The sequence below is a fragment of the Neovison vison genome, chromosome 1 (assembly GCF_020171115.1).
Source record: "Neovison vison isolate M4711 chromosome 1, ASM_NN_V1, whole genome shotgun sequence".
NCBI lineage: Eukaryota > Metazoa > Chordata > Mammalia > Carnivora > Mustelidae > Neogale > Neogale vison.
Genome location: NC_058091.1, coordinates 257,054,370 through 257,067,741, shown reverse-complemented (window position 1 = coordinate 257,067,741; position 13,372 = coordinate 257,054,370). Strand labels below are relative to the sequence as shown.

The following is a 13,372-nucleotide window of genomic DNA, read 5'->3' as shown; positions in this document are numbered from 1 at the left end:
GTGAAGACTCAGAGCAGGGAGACTGTTTCTTAAATTCAGCCATTACCCCCTCAGCACTAACGCACAGCCTGCACCTTAGCTGATGGCTAGGAAATTACTGGGGTGGGGGGGGCTGGGGGAAGGTAGAAGGATGAAGGAGGGAGAAAGCCAAGGGAGAAACAACAAAGAGAAAACAAGGGTCCAAAGGGGCTCCTTTATCCTCCCCAATTCTCAGTCATGAGAAGGTGGCCCTGGCGTTGGAGGGGCAGGAGGGACCCCTCCTCTCATGACAACCCAGTTAGATGTATGTTTTTCATCTCTCCGTGGGTGGACTAGAGTTTTCTTTTCCCCACCCCATGAATTCAGGAGGTGATTAAGATTTCCCTTGAAGTCAATGAAATAGCGCACCACACACAGGGACACACACACACACACACAGAGCAATCTGCGGCTGCCCCCTGAACCCCACCCATCAGCCAGGTGCCTACCCAGGTCTGTGCGCCCAGGGGCGCAGCCCTGGAGCGCGCACAGCCAGGCAGGTGCAGGCGCGCAGGGCGGTGGGCAGCGGTGCTGCTACAGGCGCCCCTCGGGGGCCCTGCCCCCCGCCCCGCCCCGCCGGGGTTACCCGCCGGCCACCCTGCGCGCCTCGGATTCTCCCCGAGCGCGGGCAGGCAGGCGGGCAGGCGGGCAGGCGGGCGCGCGGCTCCGCTCCGCTCCGCGCCCGTCCCTGGCTCTGTTCATTCATGATTGGTACCCGGCCCCCGAGAGCCACCCGAGCGCCGGGAGGGGAGCGGAGCGTGCGGCAGCAGGGGCGGGCTGAGCGCGGCTCCCGCACCGCACGCGCCGCTGGCTCGGGAGCCTCGGCCCGTGTCCGGCACCGAGCGGGCTGCGGGGCAGCGTCCTCGGCCCCTGGCGCGCAAAGCGGCCCGGCCCGGTTCCGAAGGCTCGGCGGGAGCGGCTGGCCCTGTGAGTCAGTGCATGTGCGGGCTGAAGAAGGAAAGAAAAGGCTCCCAGCGCCCCAGCCCCACGCTCGCTGAATACCAAGCTGCAGGCGAGCTGCCGGGTGTTTTGTTGTGTTTTTTTGTTTTTTTTTTTCTTTCCTCCTCCAATTCGGAGTAGAGGAGCCACACTGATTTCTTTCCAGGGGAGGGGAGGGGCAGGGCGAGGGGTCCCAAGTCGCACACAAGTCTTCACTGCCATGGGGGCCGTCATGGGCACCTTCTCGTCTCTGCAAACCAAACAAAGGCGACCTTCTAAAGGTAAGCCACCTCCTTCTTCCTTTTGTTCCCCTGGCTGGGTTTGGGGGTGCTCGGTGCTGAGCTGGGGTGTGCCACCCGCCTCCCTCGGCCTGGACTCTCCTCTCCACGAGGAGCAAGGGCAGGTTCTTATATCCAAAGGAGTAAGAAACCTGGCGGGAGGCTCGGTGGGAATATCATGAACACGCTGCTGAGACCCAGGGTGGGCGCTGGCCCCAGGGGTGGGGGAGACCCCTCTGGGGCTCCAGGTGCCAGGACTCTCCTCCTGGAAATCTCTAGGAGCAGAAGGATGAGTCGGACTCACAGGTGGGGGTGACTGGATTGTCTGAGTGGAAATGTTGGGAAGCTCTTTCCGTTCCCATGACGGCTGGCGATTGTGCAACTGTGGGCACCCAGCAAGAGTGCTCGCACATTCACACACTCCTCCAGGTGGCCGTGCTGGCGCAGACCTAGGAGTCCATCATCAGGGAGAGGCTGCTCTGTCTGTCCACCCCAATAAACCTCTGCAAGCCAAAAGGAATCAGCTGCTGCCAGGGGGTACAACTCCCCGGGCTCGCGTCCGGTGCATGTCCTGGTGGCTGGGGGCGTCATTAGGAGCGAGGGCATCACACAAGGATGCTGCCATGCTCCGGGAACAGCTGGGGGGCTGAGAGCACTGACAAGGTGTGATGGAGCAGTGAGCTTCTGTCAAAGATTAGAAAGTGTGATACCCCCTGCTCCATAGCTGCCGTTCCCCAGCTCAGACCTGCCCAGTCTCACCAGTGGGACAGTTGTCCAATGAGTCCTTGTGAAGTTGGGCCAAACATATGTTGCGCCATAAGGGACTATGTGAGAAAGTTGGTTGTTGGAACGGAAGGACAGGATGCAGTTAGGAAGAAAGAAAAGGATGGGTTTTGTTTTCCTTCGTTTAATGCTCAAATCTTCTGGTGAGCGGTCAAAGGATTTTAAGTAACCTGACACTTAAACCTTCAAGTTCTGCCATTGGAGCTGAGGTTCTGGTTATAGGTAGGGGCTGTATTTCCCCGACCTTCATGCTGGGTAGTGATTAGAACCGTATTAAGGCAAGGGTGGACCCCAAGGTGCTTGGTAAATCTGCTCTTAGGACTTGCTTGGTCTCTTCTGACTCATTACGCAAATTTGCATCTCAGAGTTCCCCATGAGTAACCTGTCCTCAAAGGGTCCAGGCATCTGGCCCAGCTCCCAGAGACATCAGGCTGGCTGAGCAGTGCGGGATGAGATCTCCGGGTGCAGATCTTAGGTGATAAAGCTGGACTGGTGTTTACATCCTAGAACACGGGTCTAGCGCTGCACGAGTCATGCATCCTTCTGTGCAGGGAAGGCTCAGCGTGCCCTTTTACCAGTCTTGGGCAGGCAGGGTCTGCAAGCCTAGACCCAGATTCTTGACATTCGGAGCCCTGCTTCTCACAGACCCTCAGATGCTCCTTGTGTGGGAGCAGAATTCAGCACCAGACCTGCATCATTTATCTGACCACTGTGAGGTCCCAGAGGCCAGAGGACTGTGAAACAAGAAACCCGGGGACTTGCTTTAAAATATTTTCAATGCCTGTGGCTCTTCTGGGAGGCCGCTAGGTTTCACAGAAAGATCCTGAGCTCTGGAGTCTGCTGGAATCTGGGCATGCAACCTAGATTCATCACTCCCTCCCTCTGAGATCTCAGGCCAGCCTCATCTCTCTCAGCCTGTTTTCTCATCCATAAAGTGGGTGAGAATACTACGTCCTGGCAGGACACTGGTTGTGGGGGGAGTAGAGGGAGGGAGGACCCTGTTTCATACACAGTGCGGGCTGAGCCACCAGGGACCCAAGGGAGATGGTTGTAAGTGCATGGAAATACAAAGGATGGATATGGAGCTTCTAGCACAGGATCGTGCAAAGATTAAGAGCTCAGACGTTCCCTTCTCCTACCAAAAATTCCAGGTCACCCCAGTGAATTCCCACAGTATTCCCAGAAGCCAGAGCTCTTTGCTGTCTCTGAGGACCCTAAGAAAGAGAAGAGGGGATGACAGCATTCAGTGAGCCCTCCCTTGCTGAGTGCCTGATAAGTGCTTTTTGGGCACTTTCTTATTTAACTCTCTCAACAATGCTTGTTTGAAGCTCACAGCAGAACAAGGCTACTGGGACGGCGGCCATGACAAGCTGTCCCATCCCTGAGTGGCCAGTCCCTCTTGCAGAGAGTTCCGCCATGTTGGCTGAATTGCCCAGGGCTCCAGCCGTGTACATTTCTCCCAGCATTTGCCCCGATCAGTCTTCTCTCACCATCTTCCTCTGCGGAATGCTGATCAGCAGAAGACCTTTCCTGCAGAGGGAGGTGACTTAGAAATGGGTTGGCGAGGCAAGGCCAGTGGCCAGGGGTCACTTCCTCGCCAGGTCCCTGAGCCTTCTTTCTTTCCGGTCCCATCCTGTTCTCAAATTTGAAGCTTTTCCTTGCTGATGCGCTTACTGGAACTGCTGCTATGATCTCTGAGACATCAGGCTCAGATCTAATTAGAAGCCGTCAGAAGAGGGTGGTGGAGATTTTCAGTTCAGGAAGTGATCTTCCTGCTGGGTTCAAATCCAGGTCCCACCACTGTTGAGCTTTGTCTTACTCGACGGTAAAGCAGGGACAGTTGTAGTTACTTCCTTAAAAACCACTGCTGGGCTGTGTGGATGTCAGGGATAATGCAAATCAAATGATCAGCACCAGCTCTGCTGTGTACGAAGTGGTCAGCACATTTTAGCTACTGTTCAATTTATGGCTTTACTGTTTGTGGCTTCTAAACGTCTAGAATAAGACCATCGTGGAAGTAGGCAGTGCCTCTGGGAGCCCTAACGGCTTATCTCTGGAGCCCCCTTCCAGTACCGTCCAGGTAACTAGGACCCCAAAACCCTAGATGTGCAGATGCTGGTCCTGTCCCTGCAGCCCCCACTGACCTCTGCTCTATGGCTGGAAAATTTCCTGCTGAAAAATGCCCTGCATGTTTCCAAACTATAATCTGGTGGCACATACATGTTTTTTAAAGTAGGACCAAAAACTCCATGTGATTAGTGCCGAAAGAGAGATGCGCCTAGCCCAAGCTGGGCGTCCAGGGAGAGCTTCCTGAAGGCAGCTGAAATCTAAATTAGTTTAAGAGCTGTGTCACTGGATGAAAGCATTCAAATTCATGTTCTTTCTCTGTTTGGGATCTTTGTTTGTCTTTCAGTGGAAGGAGAAAAGCCCTGCTTTGGGGGATTCAGCTTCCGCCTCCCAGTCCCCGGTAGAACTTCTAGCTCCCAGAGTTTTGTATGTGCTTTTCATACCTGCTCTGGGCTTTAAAGAATAAGTGTGAAGGGTTGGGGTGGGGGGTGGCCAGAGAAGGATGATGTGGGTGCAGCTGCTGGGCCTGGGCGGGGGGGCCGGCAAGAGACTTTAGGGAGAACATCCCTGAATGATAAGACCATTGCAGGAGAGATTTTTGCCTATAAGCAAATGGTGGGCAGTCCTCTGTGACCAAGAGAAAGCATTCAGAACCTTCAGGAAGGTCTGAGCTTGGGATCTCCAGAGTACTCATTGAACAGACGAGCGGACTAAATCCCACAGGTATTCGACGATTTTTTTAAGACCGTATGGCAAGTTAGAGACAAATGTGGGACTGGGTCCCTGATTCCTAGATCAGTGAGCACCTTGGAGAATTTATGGAACCAGAGAGCTCCTGAGGAAGCTGTGTTTGTAGAAGCTGTGTTTGTAGTGTATTAATTGGGCAGTGTGTTCAACCCAGAAGATCTGGAAGACCAAGGAGAGACAGTGAGGCAGAGAGAAGCAGTACCCTTGCTGTCACACAGTCCTTTGTCTCAAAGGACCTTTGGCAAATCATTTCACCTTGGAAATGCCAGTTTCCTGATGTCTAAGAGAAGCATGCTAACTTACAGAGGTGTTTGTGCTGGGCGGCGTCACCCGCTTCTACCTCTTTGTCCATCCTTGCACTCTGTGTTACCCCTCTCCCCACCCCCTAGGCCAACGATTACAATCCTACCCGTATCCCAAGACCTCACTCAGCTATTCCCACAGTCAGTCAAGAAGACTTCCCCAGACACCAGGAAGCAGTGATTTCTCCCATCTACATTCCCCAGTTTTTTTGAGGTGTGCCTCCTCAGGACTCTCAAGTTATGCATTGAATTGGGCACTGGATGGCGGTGTTAGCCCCTTCCTCACCACCCCCCATACCCCTTCAGGGTGTCAGCTTCTTGCAGGGAGCTTATCTGGATCATTCCTCATAGTCCCCAGCTTGGTTTCTTGCACATAGTAGGTACTCAAAAACATCTTTTCTGGAGGAAATTATAAATAATGGAATGGATGGTCACTCTCTGTTATTTTCTAGAATTGCAGACCCTGCAGGAAAAGTTAGCTTCCCGCTGGAATTTCAGTTACCAGCCCACTGCCTGGAATGAATTCTCTTATTTGGTCTGCTGGCTTTGAATTGGCTTTGTCCACGGAATGTACTGAATCTGTTTACCATTTAGCAGGGAGATGCTGAGAACAGTGTTCCTACTCCCCAGCTCCTGATAGGTACAGAAGGATGAGGAGCCCACACCCAGTGCCAGGCACAGTTCTTGGGCCCTCAGTTCCAGAAGAAAGTCAGTGGGGATCAAGGTGAACAGAAAGAGGGAGGTGGGAAGATTGAAAGGTAGAAGTGAGGGACTACGGTCCAAAATGAGAAGGCTTTCAGCCCACTACCTGGCAAGGGACCCAGTCTTGGACCTCACTGGATACCTAGAAGGGCTTTGCTCTATAAATGCTTTGCAAACGTGCAAAAGAACAGTGAGTGTGTGTGCCAACAAGCAAGTGGAAGAATGGTTGATTGAATGAATGGGGGAGTAAATAAATGAATGAATGAAAGAAGCAAATGAGGTATCGAATGAATGCAGGAAGGAATGATTGAAGATAGGAAGTCATGAAGGAATGAATGGATCCATCATTAATGAATGAACGATGAAGTATTGGGAGGGCTATAATGAAAGACTGTTTTTGCATGAAGAGTATTGATTGTCATCCTATCCCAGTGCTGGATCTAAGCTCTCCGCCATGAAAATCGGAAGGAGTCAAGGGTACAGGAAGCTCTGGTACAGATAATTAATCATAAACTTAGAGAAAGCACTTCTTAGAAAGCTAAGAATTATGAATTCAGTCAAGAAGAGTCCTGGTAGTTTTTGGATATCAGTAGGTGTGTAGTGTTCTGGGGGAAGGTGAGAAGATGGGAAAGTATCTCTACTTTCACTCTTTTGTTGATTCGCTAAAAAAAAAGAAAGAAAGAAAGAAAGAAAAGAAAACTAAAGCAATGACTAATCCAGAATGGCCTCCTTTGTATTTCAGGTTCACATTTACCTTATCAGGATGAGATGAGAAACCTGTACATTTGTCTACACATGTATCTGTTCACTAAGCAATCTCTTAAGTACCCTTCATCATCCCTTCCCTGATGTTACCTCTGCCCAGGGTTCACTCTGGCTTCCGATCACCCTCGACCGCCACCTCCCCATTCTCCTGGAGAACTCCTACACATCCTTCAAGACCTTATTCAGTGTCCTTCGCTCCCAGGCTCCTGCAGGCAGAGCACATCTCTCCATCCCCTGCTACCTCTGCAGCCCTTGCGGCTTCCCCTTGCTGTAATCGTGAACATTATGTGATTATGGATTTATACATTTATCTCTCCGACTAGCTCTAAGGGAATGAGTCTTACGCCAGGGTTTCTGTCAGGCCTGATATTGGGTCCAGAGCTGATGGATGTTGGCTGGGTAGAGGTAAAGATGGATGGATCAGGGTGTGTGTTCCTGATGGCTCCAACCAGGGCAGGAATGCGGCGGCACAGATCAGAAATCCAGGTCTGCTTATGGGGAGAAGTGCTGCAAAGTTCTGCATAATGGCCCCGGAGGTGATGTTCCCATTCATCAGGCAGAGAATGAACAGTGTTGAGGAGAGAGAGAGAAAAGAGGAGAGAGAGAGAGAGAGACTGACTCATTGGGAGTCTTGGGACCTTCAAACAAAGTTGACTTATCTTTAAATGCTTCCCGTCCCTCCAGGGAGCATTTTAAATGGGTCACCTTCAGGGAGTTGCCGTCATCGACTGGGATACCACTGGCTTCCTGTATCCTAGCCCTGGGAGCAGAACTTAGGATTAAGTCTTGTGATTTCAGGCCAGGCAGGAATCCTCTTTGGGGCAGCGGGGGAGATGGGAACCACACTCCACTCAAATCAGGGGACTAAGGACAGGATTGCAAAAATGGTTAGGGCCACTGCATGAAAGTAAGATCTTGGTTTAAACTCTGGCACTACGACTTCTTAGCTGAACCTCCCTGGGCCTCCATTTCCTCCTCTGTAAAATGGGGCCAATGACTGTGTCTCCCTTACAAGGTTATGTGTATGGGGTCAAGGAGGGAGTGAGCACAGGTGTGATGATTTTAGCAACTTGGTATAGTACAGGCTTTGCTGCTGCCTTCGTCCGATCTCAGAGTAGGTCCCTTCCTCCTCTGTTGCTTCATAGGCACCGTGACTGGGCAGTCCTTGGCGAGCTCTGTCCCTCCAAACTGCAACCTCCGATTCCATCCCTCTGATACCCAGAGCCAGCACAGCACTGGCCCCTGGAGTCCCGGTTTCTCTGGTAACTCCGACAGGAAGGTGGGAACTTTAGATGATGAAGGAGATTCCTAATGGTGAGCTAGGAAAATGGAGATCATCTGTCAGGGTGAATTATAATTGATGTTAACTGCTGCTCTCTGTCAGGCACCTTCCTCAGGCCTTTTCCTACATTATTTTCATAACCTCTTCCAAGCCCTGGAGGACAGCCCCTATTACAGTTCCCATTTTGCAAATGAGGAACTGAGGTTCTAAGAAAGGAATCTCCTTGCCCAGAGCACACAGTTCGTGGATAGCAGCGCCCATTTCTGGCTAACCCCGGGGCCTGAGCTCTTGGGCACTACACCCATCTCCCTCCCCTCCTGCCCTCGCCACAAGGCAGAACAGCCCAAATGGGGAAAGTGGACGTTGGGGAGAAGGCATTCCGGGATAGACCTCATTAGCCATACAGAACAACCGAGCCATCTGCAGGCCCTGAGCAAAATGCTTTTAGCCTCATCTCAAACCACCCCTGGATCTGTTTCCATTTAATCTGACACTGCAAAAGCCTAAATATGAAATGATTGGGGGCAGAAGGCCAATTAGCAAATTCATTAATAGGATTAAACATCGCTCCCCCGCTCTAATCATTTATGTGAACTAAATTCTTTTCCCTTTGTTGCAGCCGTCATTGCCTGTCAGTGAAGGATCGAGCACTTAAATCTCCAAGTATGTTAGGATTCCAGACCTTCTTAATCAGGAAGCAGAATCAGTCAGTGTGTCTGCACGTGGCGGGGAGAGGCAGGGAGGGGTCCGTCAGTGGGTGCACGGTCATCCTGGCAAAGGAAACCAACACGAGGCCTCGCTGGTGCATCCACTTTCTGTTCCCTCGCTGGCTCCTTTCTGCCCTTGGCTGTGGGTTGGCCTATATCTTTAGGACACATTGGCAGGTGACGTGGCGGTTTGGGTCATATACTCCTAGACCTGGCTTCCAGCCTTGGCTCTGCAGCTTGTCAGTTCTGTGACCTCAAGCAGACCCCTCTACCTCTGTGAACCTTCATTTCTACATCTAGAAAACTGGGATATTGAGAGTCATTTCCTCCAAGGTTGTTAAGACGATGAAGCAGTCTCGCTGCCATATGAGAGCTTGTTAGAAATGCAGTGTGTGGTCCTTGCTGGAACAGAACCTACGTTTTACTATAGTCTCCAGGTGGCTTCTGTGCCCGCTGACCTAGGGTCCAGATTATAGTATGTATGTAAGTGCTTATGTGTATGTTTCTAAGTTTACATGTCAAGCTGGAAGGGATCTTTGAAGCCTCCTCGTTCAAGTCTCATTTGAGATAAAAAAAAGGAGCTCCAAGGAGGTGAGTGGCTCACCCCTCGTCACGAAGCCGGAGCGTCAGATCTGGGATCTGAACCCCAGGCCTCCCCGGTCCCGCCTGTTGTCACACGAATCTCTATGAAGTCTGATCTCCCCAGACGAACATTTCTTCAATCGAGATTTTCTTTCTTTCTTAAATAAAACAGAAGTGCAGGGCTCTATATGCCCATTAAGTTTTAATTTACTAATTTGAAATGTTATTCCAGCCAAGTGAGATCCTGAATCTTGATTCTGCCAGCCCTCCCTTCAGCTGTACCTGCAGGTTCTGTGACACGTGAAGATATGACAGGGATGCGTTCTGAGTCTTCGGCGGGTTGTAACTCAGACATGGGCTGGGACAGAGGGCAGGCAGAGCGGTGCGGACTAAAGTCCTCTCTCCGCAAGGGATTTCCTTGGTAGTGCTCTGAATGGTAGAGCAGGCTGGCAGCCCAGTTTCTGTACAAAGCCTCGGTGTGGGATTTGAAGCCAGAAGGTATGATGGAGTTAGAAGGAGTCTAAGAAACAGAGGAAGAGCTTGAATTGTGGAAGTTAAATGCCTTTTCCATAGGACATAGTAGGACCTCCCTGTTGGAAAACCAACAAGCAATCCCGCCAGCTGTCAGAGGAAGCTTCCTGCGCTAAACGTTAAGCAGCACTCATCCAGGATCAGTAGACTTGTTTGGGATAGACACTGGAGGGATCGGGAAGCATTGCTTGAGGAGCGATTCGAATTTTTTCAGGGCCTGTATGTCCCAGACCCTTCTTCATACCCCATCTCCTTGAACTTGTACAGTGGCGCTGTGATGGTTCTAGTGTCAGTCTCCCTTTGCAAACTGGGGAACCAAGGTTCAGGGAGGTTCTAGGTCTAGTGATGGAAGAGCAAGGGTTTGAAGCTTGTCTGATACCAAAGCACCCCACCGCATGCCTCTTCCTCCGGCCTGAGGCCACACTCCAAACAAGCAGGCCTCAGATGCCCAAGAAGAGATTGAACAACAGCGGCTGGCTTCTGAGCCCTCGGGAGCCAAACGTGACAGCCACCAGCCTCCCATTGGTCCTGTCACCTCCTCACTTCACTCATGTAGACTCTGGGCCCCAAGGGAGAGGAGGGCTCTGCTGGCAGCCGAGGGAGCGTTCTGGAGGTCCCACAGCACCTGGTTTCCATGTGGGGCTGAGGCTGCATCTTCTCTCCATCCCTGGCACTCACCCATGTGCCACTCTCCCAGATGGCTTAACTGCCCACTCAGCAGGGTCTCTTCCAGAGGCTTCTCTTCTCACCTAGTGAGGGCAGCAGGGGACTCACTTCCTCACCTTTCTCCTTTGCAGACTGCCAGCCCTGGGCTGGATGAGGACTCTAAGCCCTCAAGGTCCTTCCGCTGAACGTGATTGTGATGCCCCCTCCCCCCCCACACCTTACCAGCTACCACTCAGATGGCTCACAACAGAAACAGTCAAATCAGTCTAAGGAAGTCAAATGAAATTTGAATTTTTTTTTCCATGATGACTACTTTGTTGATTTAAAAAGAAATAGATAATAAACTTTCAAAACACTTTTTTTTTTTTTCACAATTGTTGATGCTTCCACTTTGCTGGTGCTTTAAGCATCTCTTGAATGGGCCTGTTGGGTATTTTTCATCTGAGTGGGAACCAGAGAAGAAAAAAGAAAAAAAAAAATCCGTATTGAGGACTTACTGTCTATGTGCCAGGCACTATGCAAGGTGTTGACAAATATAACAATAGCAATACAAATACTATTTTAAAAGCTCTCATAGTAAGGAGAAAAAGAATAGTAAAACCAGGGGCACCTGGGTGGCTCTGGGTTAAAGCCTCTGCCTTCGGCTCAGGTCACGGTCTCAGGGTCCTGGGATCGATTTCCGCATCGGGCTTTCTGCTCATCAGGGAGCCTGCTTCCCTTCCTCTCTCTGCCTGCCTCTCTGCCTACTTGTGATGTCTGTCTGTCAAATAAATACATAAAATCTTTTAAAAAAGAAAAAGAATAGTAAGAACAAATGACATTTATGTAGCATTTTTTTGCCAAGTACTATGCTAAGTGCTTTCGATATAATCCTTACGACAACCCATGGTCATCCCCATATAACACATGAAATCTCATGCTATGAGAAGTAGCATTCAGTCCCTGATTTTATAGATAAGGAAGCTGTAGCTCAGGAGAAAGTGACTTGGCTAAGCCCCTCCAGGCAGCTGATGGACGAGCCAGGATTCCCACCAACTCTGACCGACTCCAGAGGCAGATATGGTGCCCCCACCCCCTGGGGGCATTATGAGGAGGGTGGTAGGGACTAAAGACCGAGTATCAAATCCTGTCCTGACTTTCTCAGGAGCACCCTGCACTCCCCACTGCCTATTCCCCTACTCCACCTGCCCTCACCTTATGCGACTATGCCACCATCCCTGGGTCTTCCTAACCTTCCAGACAAACCACTCTGGGCATTGGTCCACACCGTATAGCCCGTACGGGGTCTCAGTCAGTTTTCCATCCCCCTGTCCCCCTCCCCGCCCCCTAAGAAATAAGCTGCCCAACAAGAAGAATGGTGTAGGATCCTGTCTTTGCCCTCAAGGAGCATCACTCTGATGACAATAATATTAAAAGCAAATCTATAGAGTTCCAACTTTAGCAGCTTGGTTTTATTTAGGCCTTATAGCATCTCAAGGAAGTCAGCATTATTGCTGGACTCTGTACAGATAAGGTAACTGAAGAACAGAGGACATGCAGAGATGTCCGAAGTCTCACCTCCCGGGAGGAGGCAAGCCAGCATTTGAACCCAGATGGTTTGACTCCAGCGCCTGCCCACTTAATCACCAGGTTAGACTGTATCTGAGCACCGACTTACACCCAGTTGCACACTGTGTTACGCCGTGGGGGGTTGGAGGAGGAAAGGGCATCTCTATCTGAGGGTAGAGCTGCAGAATCAGGGAGGAGGCCTGGAAGAAGTAGCGTTTGAGGCTGATTAAAGAGGAAGGGCTGGGCCAGTGCAGGAATGTAGGTTAGTAAAGCTTTAGGCAGAAGGAACAGGACGAGCAACGTCATTGAGGGAGACGACAAGAAATGAGAAGGAATAAAAAGGACGGTGATGCTTTGCACTTTTGTGACTTGGAGGAAATCAGTAGAAAGGTCATCAGGAGAAAATGAGAGGGTATAGACTGGAGGTAGAGACCCAGAGTCAGGCGTCCACATTCAGGAAGGTGGAGGGGAAAGGTCCTGAAAGGGAGGAAGGATGAGGAAAGGACAAAATAAGTGGGGGTCAAGACTGTCTCCAATCCCCCTCCCCCTGTCTTGCCAGAAGTCTCCTAGGGATCACTTCAGCCCACAGCTGTTCCCCCCAGCCCCCCTTCCAGTTCACTCGCTGTTTGTCCTGCGTGATTTAGCAATTGATTGCCTTGAATTGCTCTATAATCGCTCCCTGTAAACATGCCTTGGCTGTTCGCGGTAAGAGCACACTTGAACCTCTCCTCTGCCCTTCTGAGCTTCTCTAACGAGTCCAACACCATTCTGGGCACATTAGGGGGCATTTGGTGGCTTGAATTAACATTTCACTGAGATGCATGGGGACTTGGGATTCCCTAATTGGGATTAATGTAGCAAAGAAGCCTGGGTACAACGTTGAGTCTCCTGTCAGCATATCTGCAGGATCCACACCATCAAAGACAGTTGTTTCATGCAAAAGCATAGAGCATTGGAGGGAATCTCATAACAGCTTAGAGTTGATAGGAAAGGTATGGCATGTCGAGTGAAATAGAATGGAAGGCCAGTCCTGGCTCACCCTTTATAAGCCGCGTGGTTGAAGCAAATTGTTTGACCCCTCTCTGTATGTCGGTTTCAGCATCTGTGAAAGAACAGCGGTCATTATGTCCACGCGTTGAGTTGTCATGGGGATTAAATGAGATCACGGGAAAACACGTGATTATAAACTGTAAAGCAATGCGTAAACCGTGGGTCTTACTATGTAGAGGATGATAACAATCACAGGCGTGGTGATGCTTTTGATGGTGGTGGTGATGACGCTCCTGACGGTGATGGGGGTGTTGTGGGAGCAACGGTGATGGGGATAGCGGGTGGTGAATAGTGTTACTGGTGGTGGCGATGGCTATACTAGGGCTAAAACTGGTGATGGCAGAGACATTGGTGACAGCGAGAGCCGTGGTATTAGAGTAGTGATGGTGGAGCTGATGGTCATGG

The 13,372-nt window shown here is 50.8% G+C and overlaps 1 protein-coding gene across 3 annotated transcripts in view; it reads left to right on the top strand.

Moving 5' to 3' along the window:
• Positions 1-13,372, top strand: part of KCNIP1 (potassium voltage-gated channel interacting protein 1) — a 343,774-nt gene that overhangs the window by 123,958 nt on the left and 206,444 nt on the right. Inside the window, exon 1 of one of the 3 annotated variants that reach the window (XM_044229678.1) lies at positions 984-1,238. The exons of 1 other annotated variant lie outside the window; for it this stretch is intronic. In XM_044229678.1, the coding sequence (XP_044085613.1) occupies positions 1,178-1,238 (61 nt within the window). In that variant the 5' untranslated portion in view covers positions 984-1,177. Of the gene's footprint in view, positions 1-983; positions 1,239-13,372 lie in introns of those variants that run through there. One more of the 3 variants, XM_044229696.1, reaches the window with a different exon arrangement.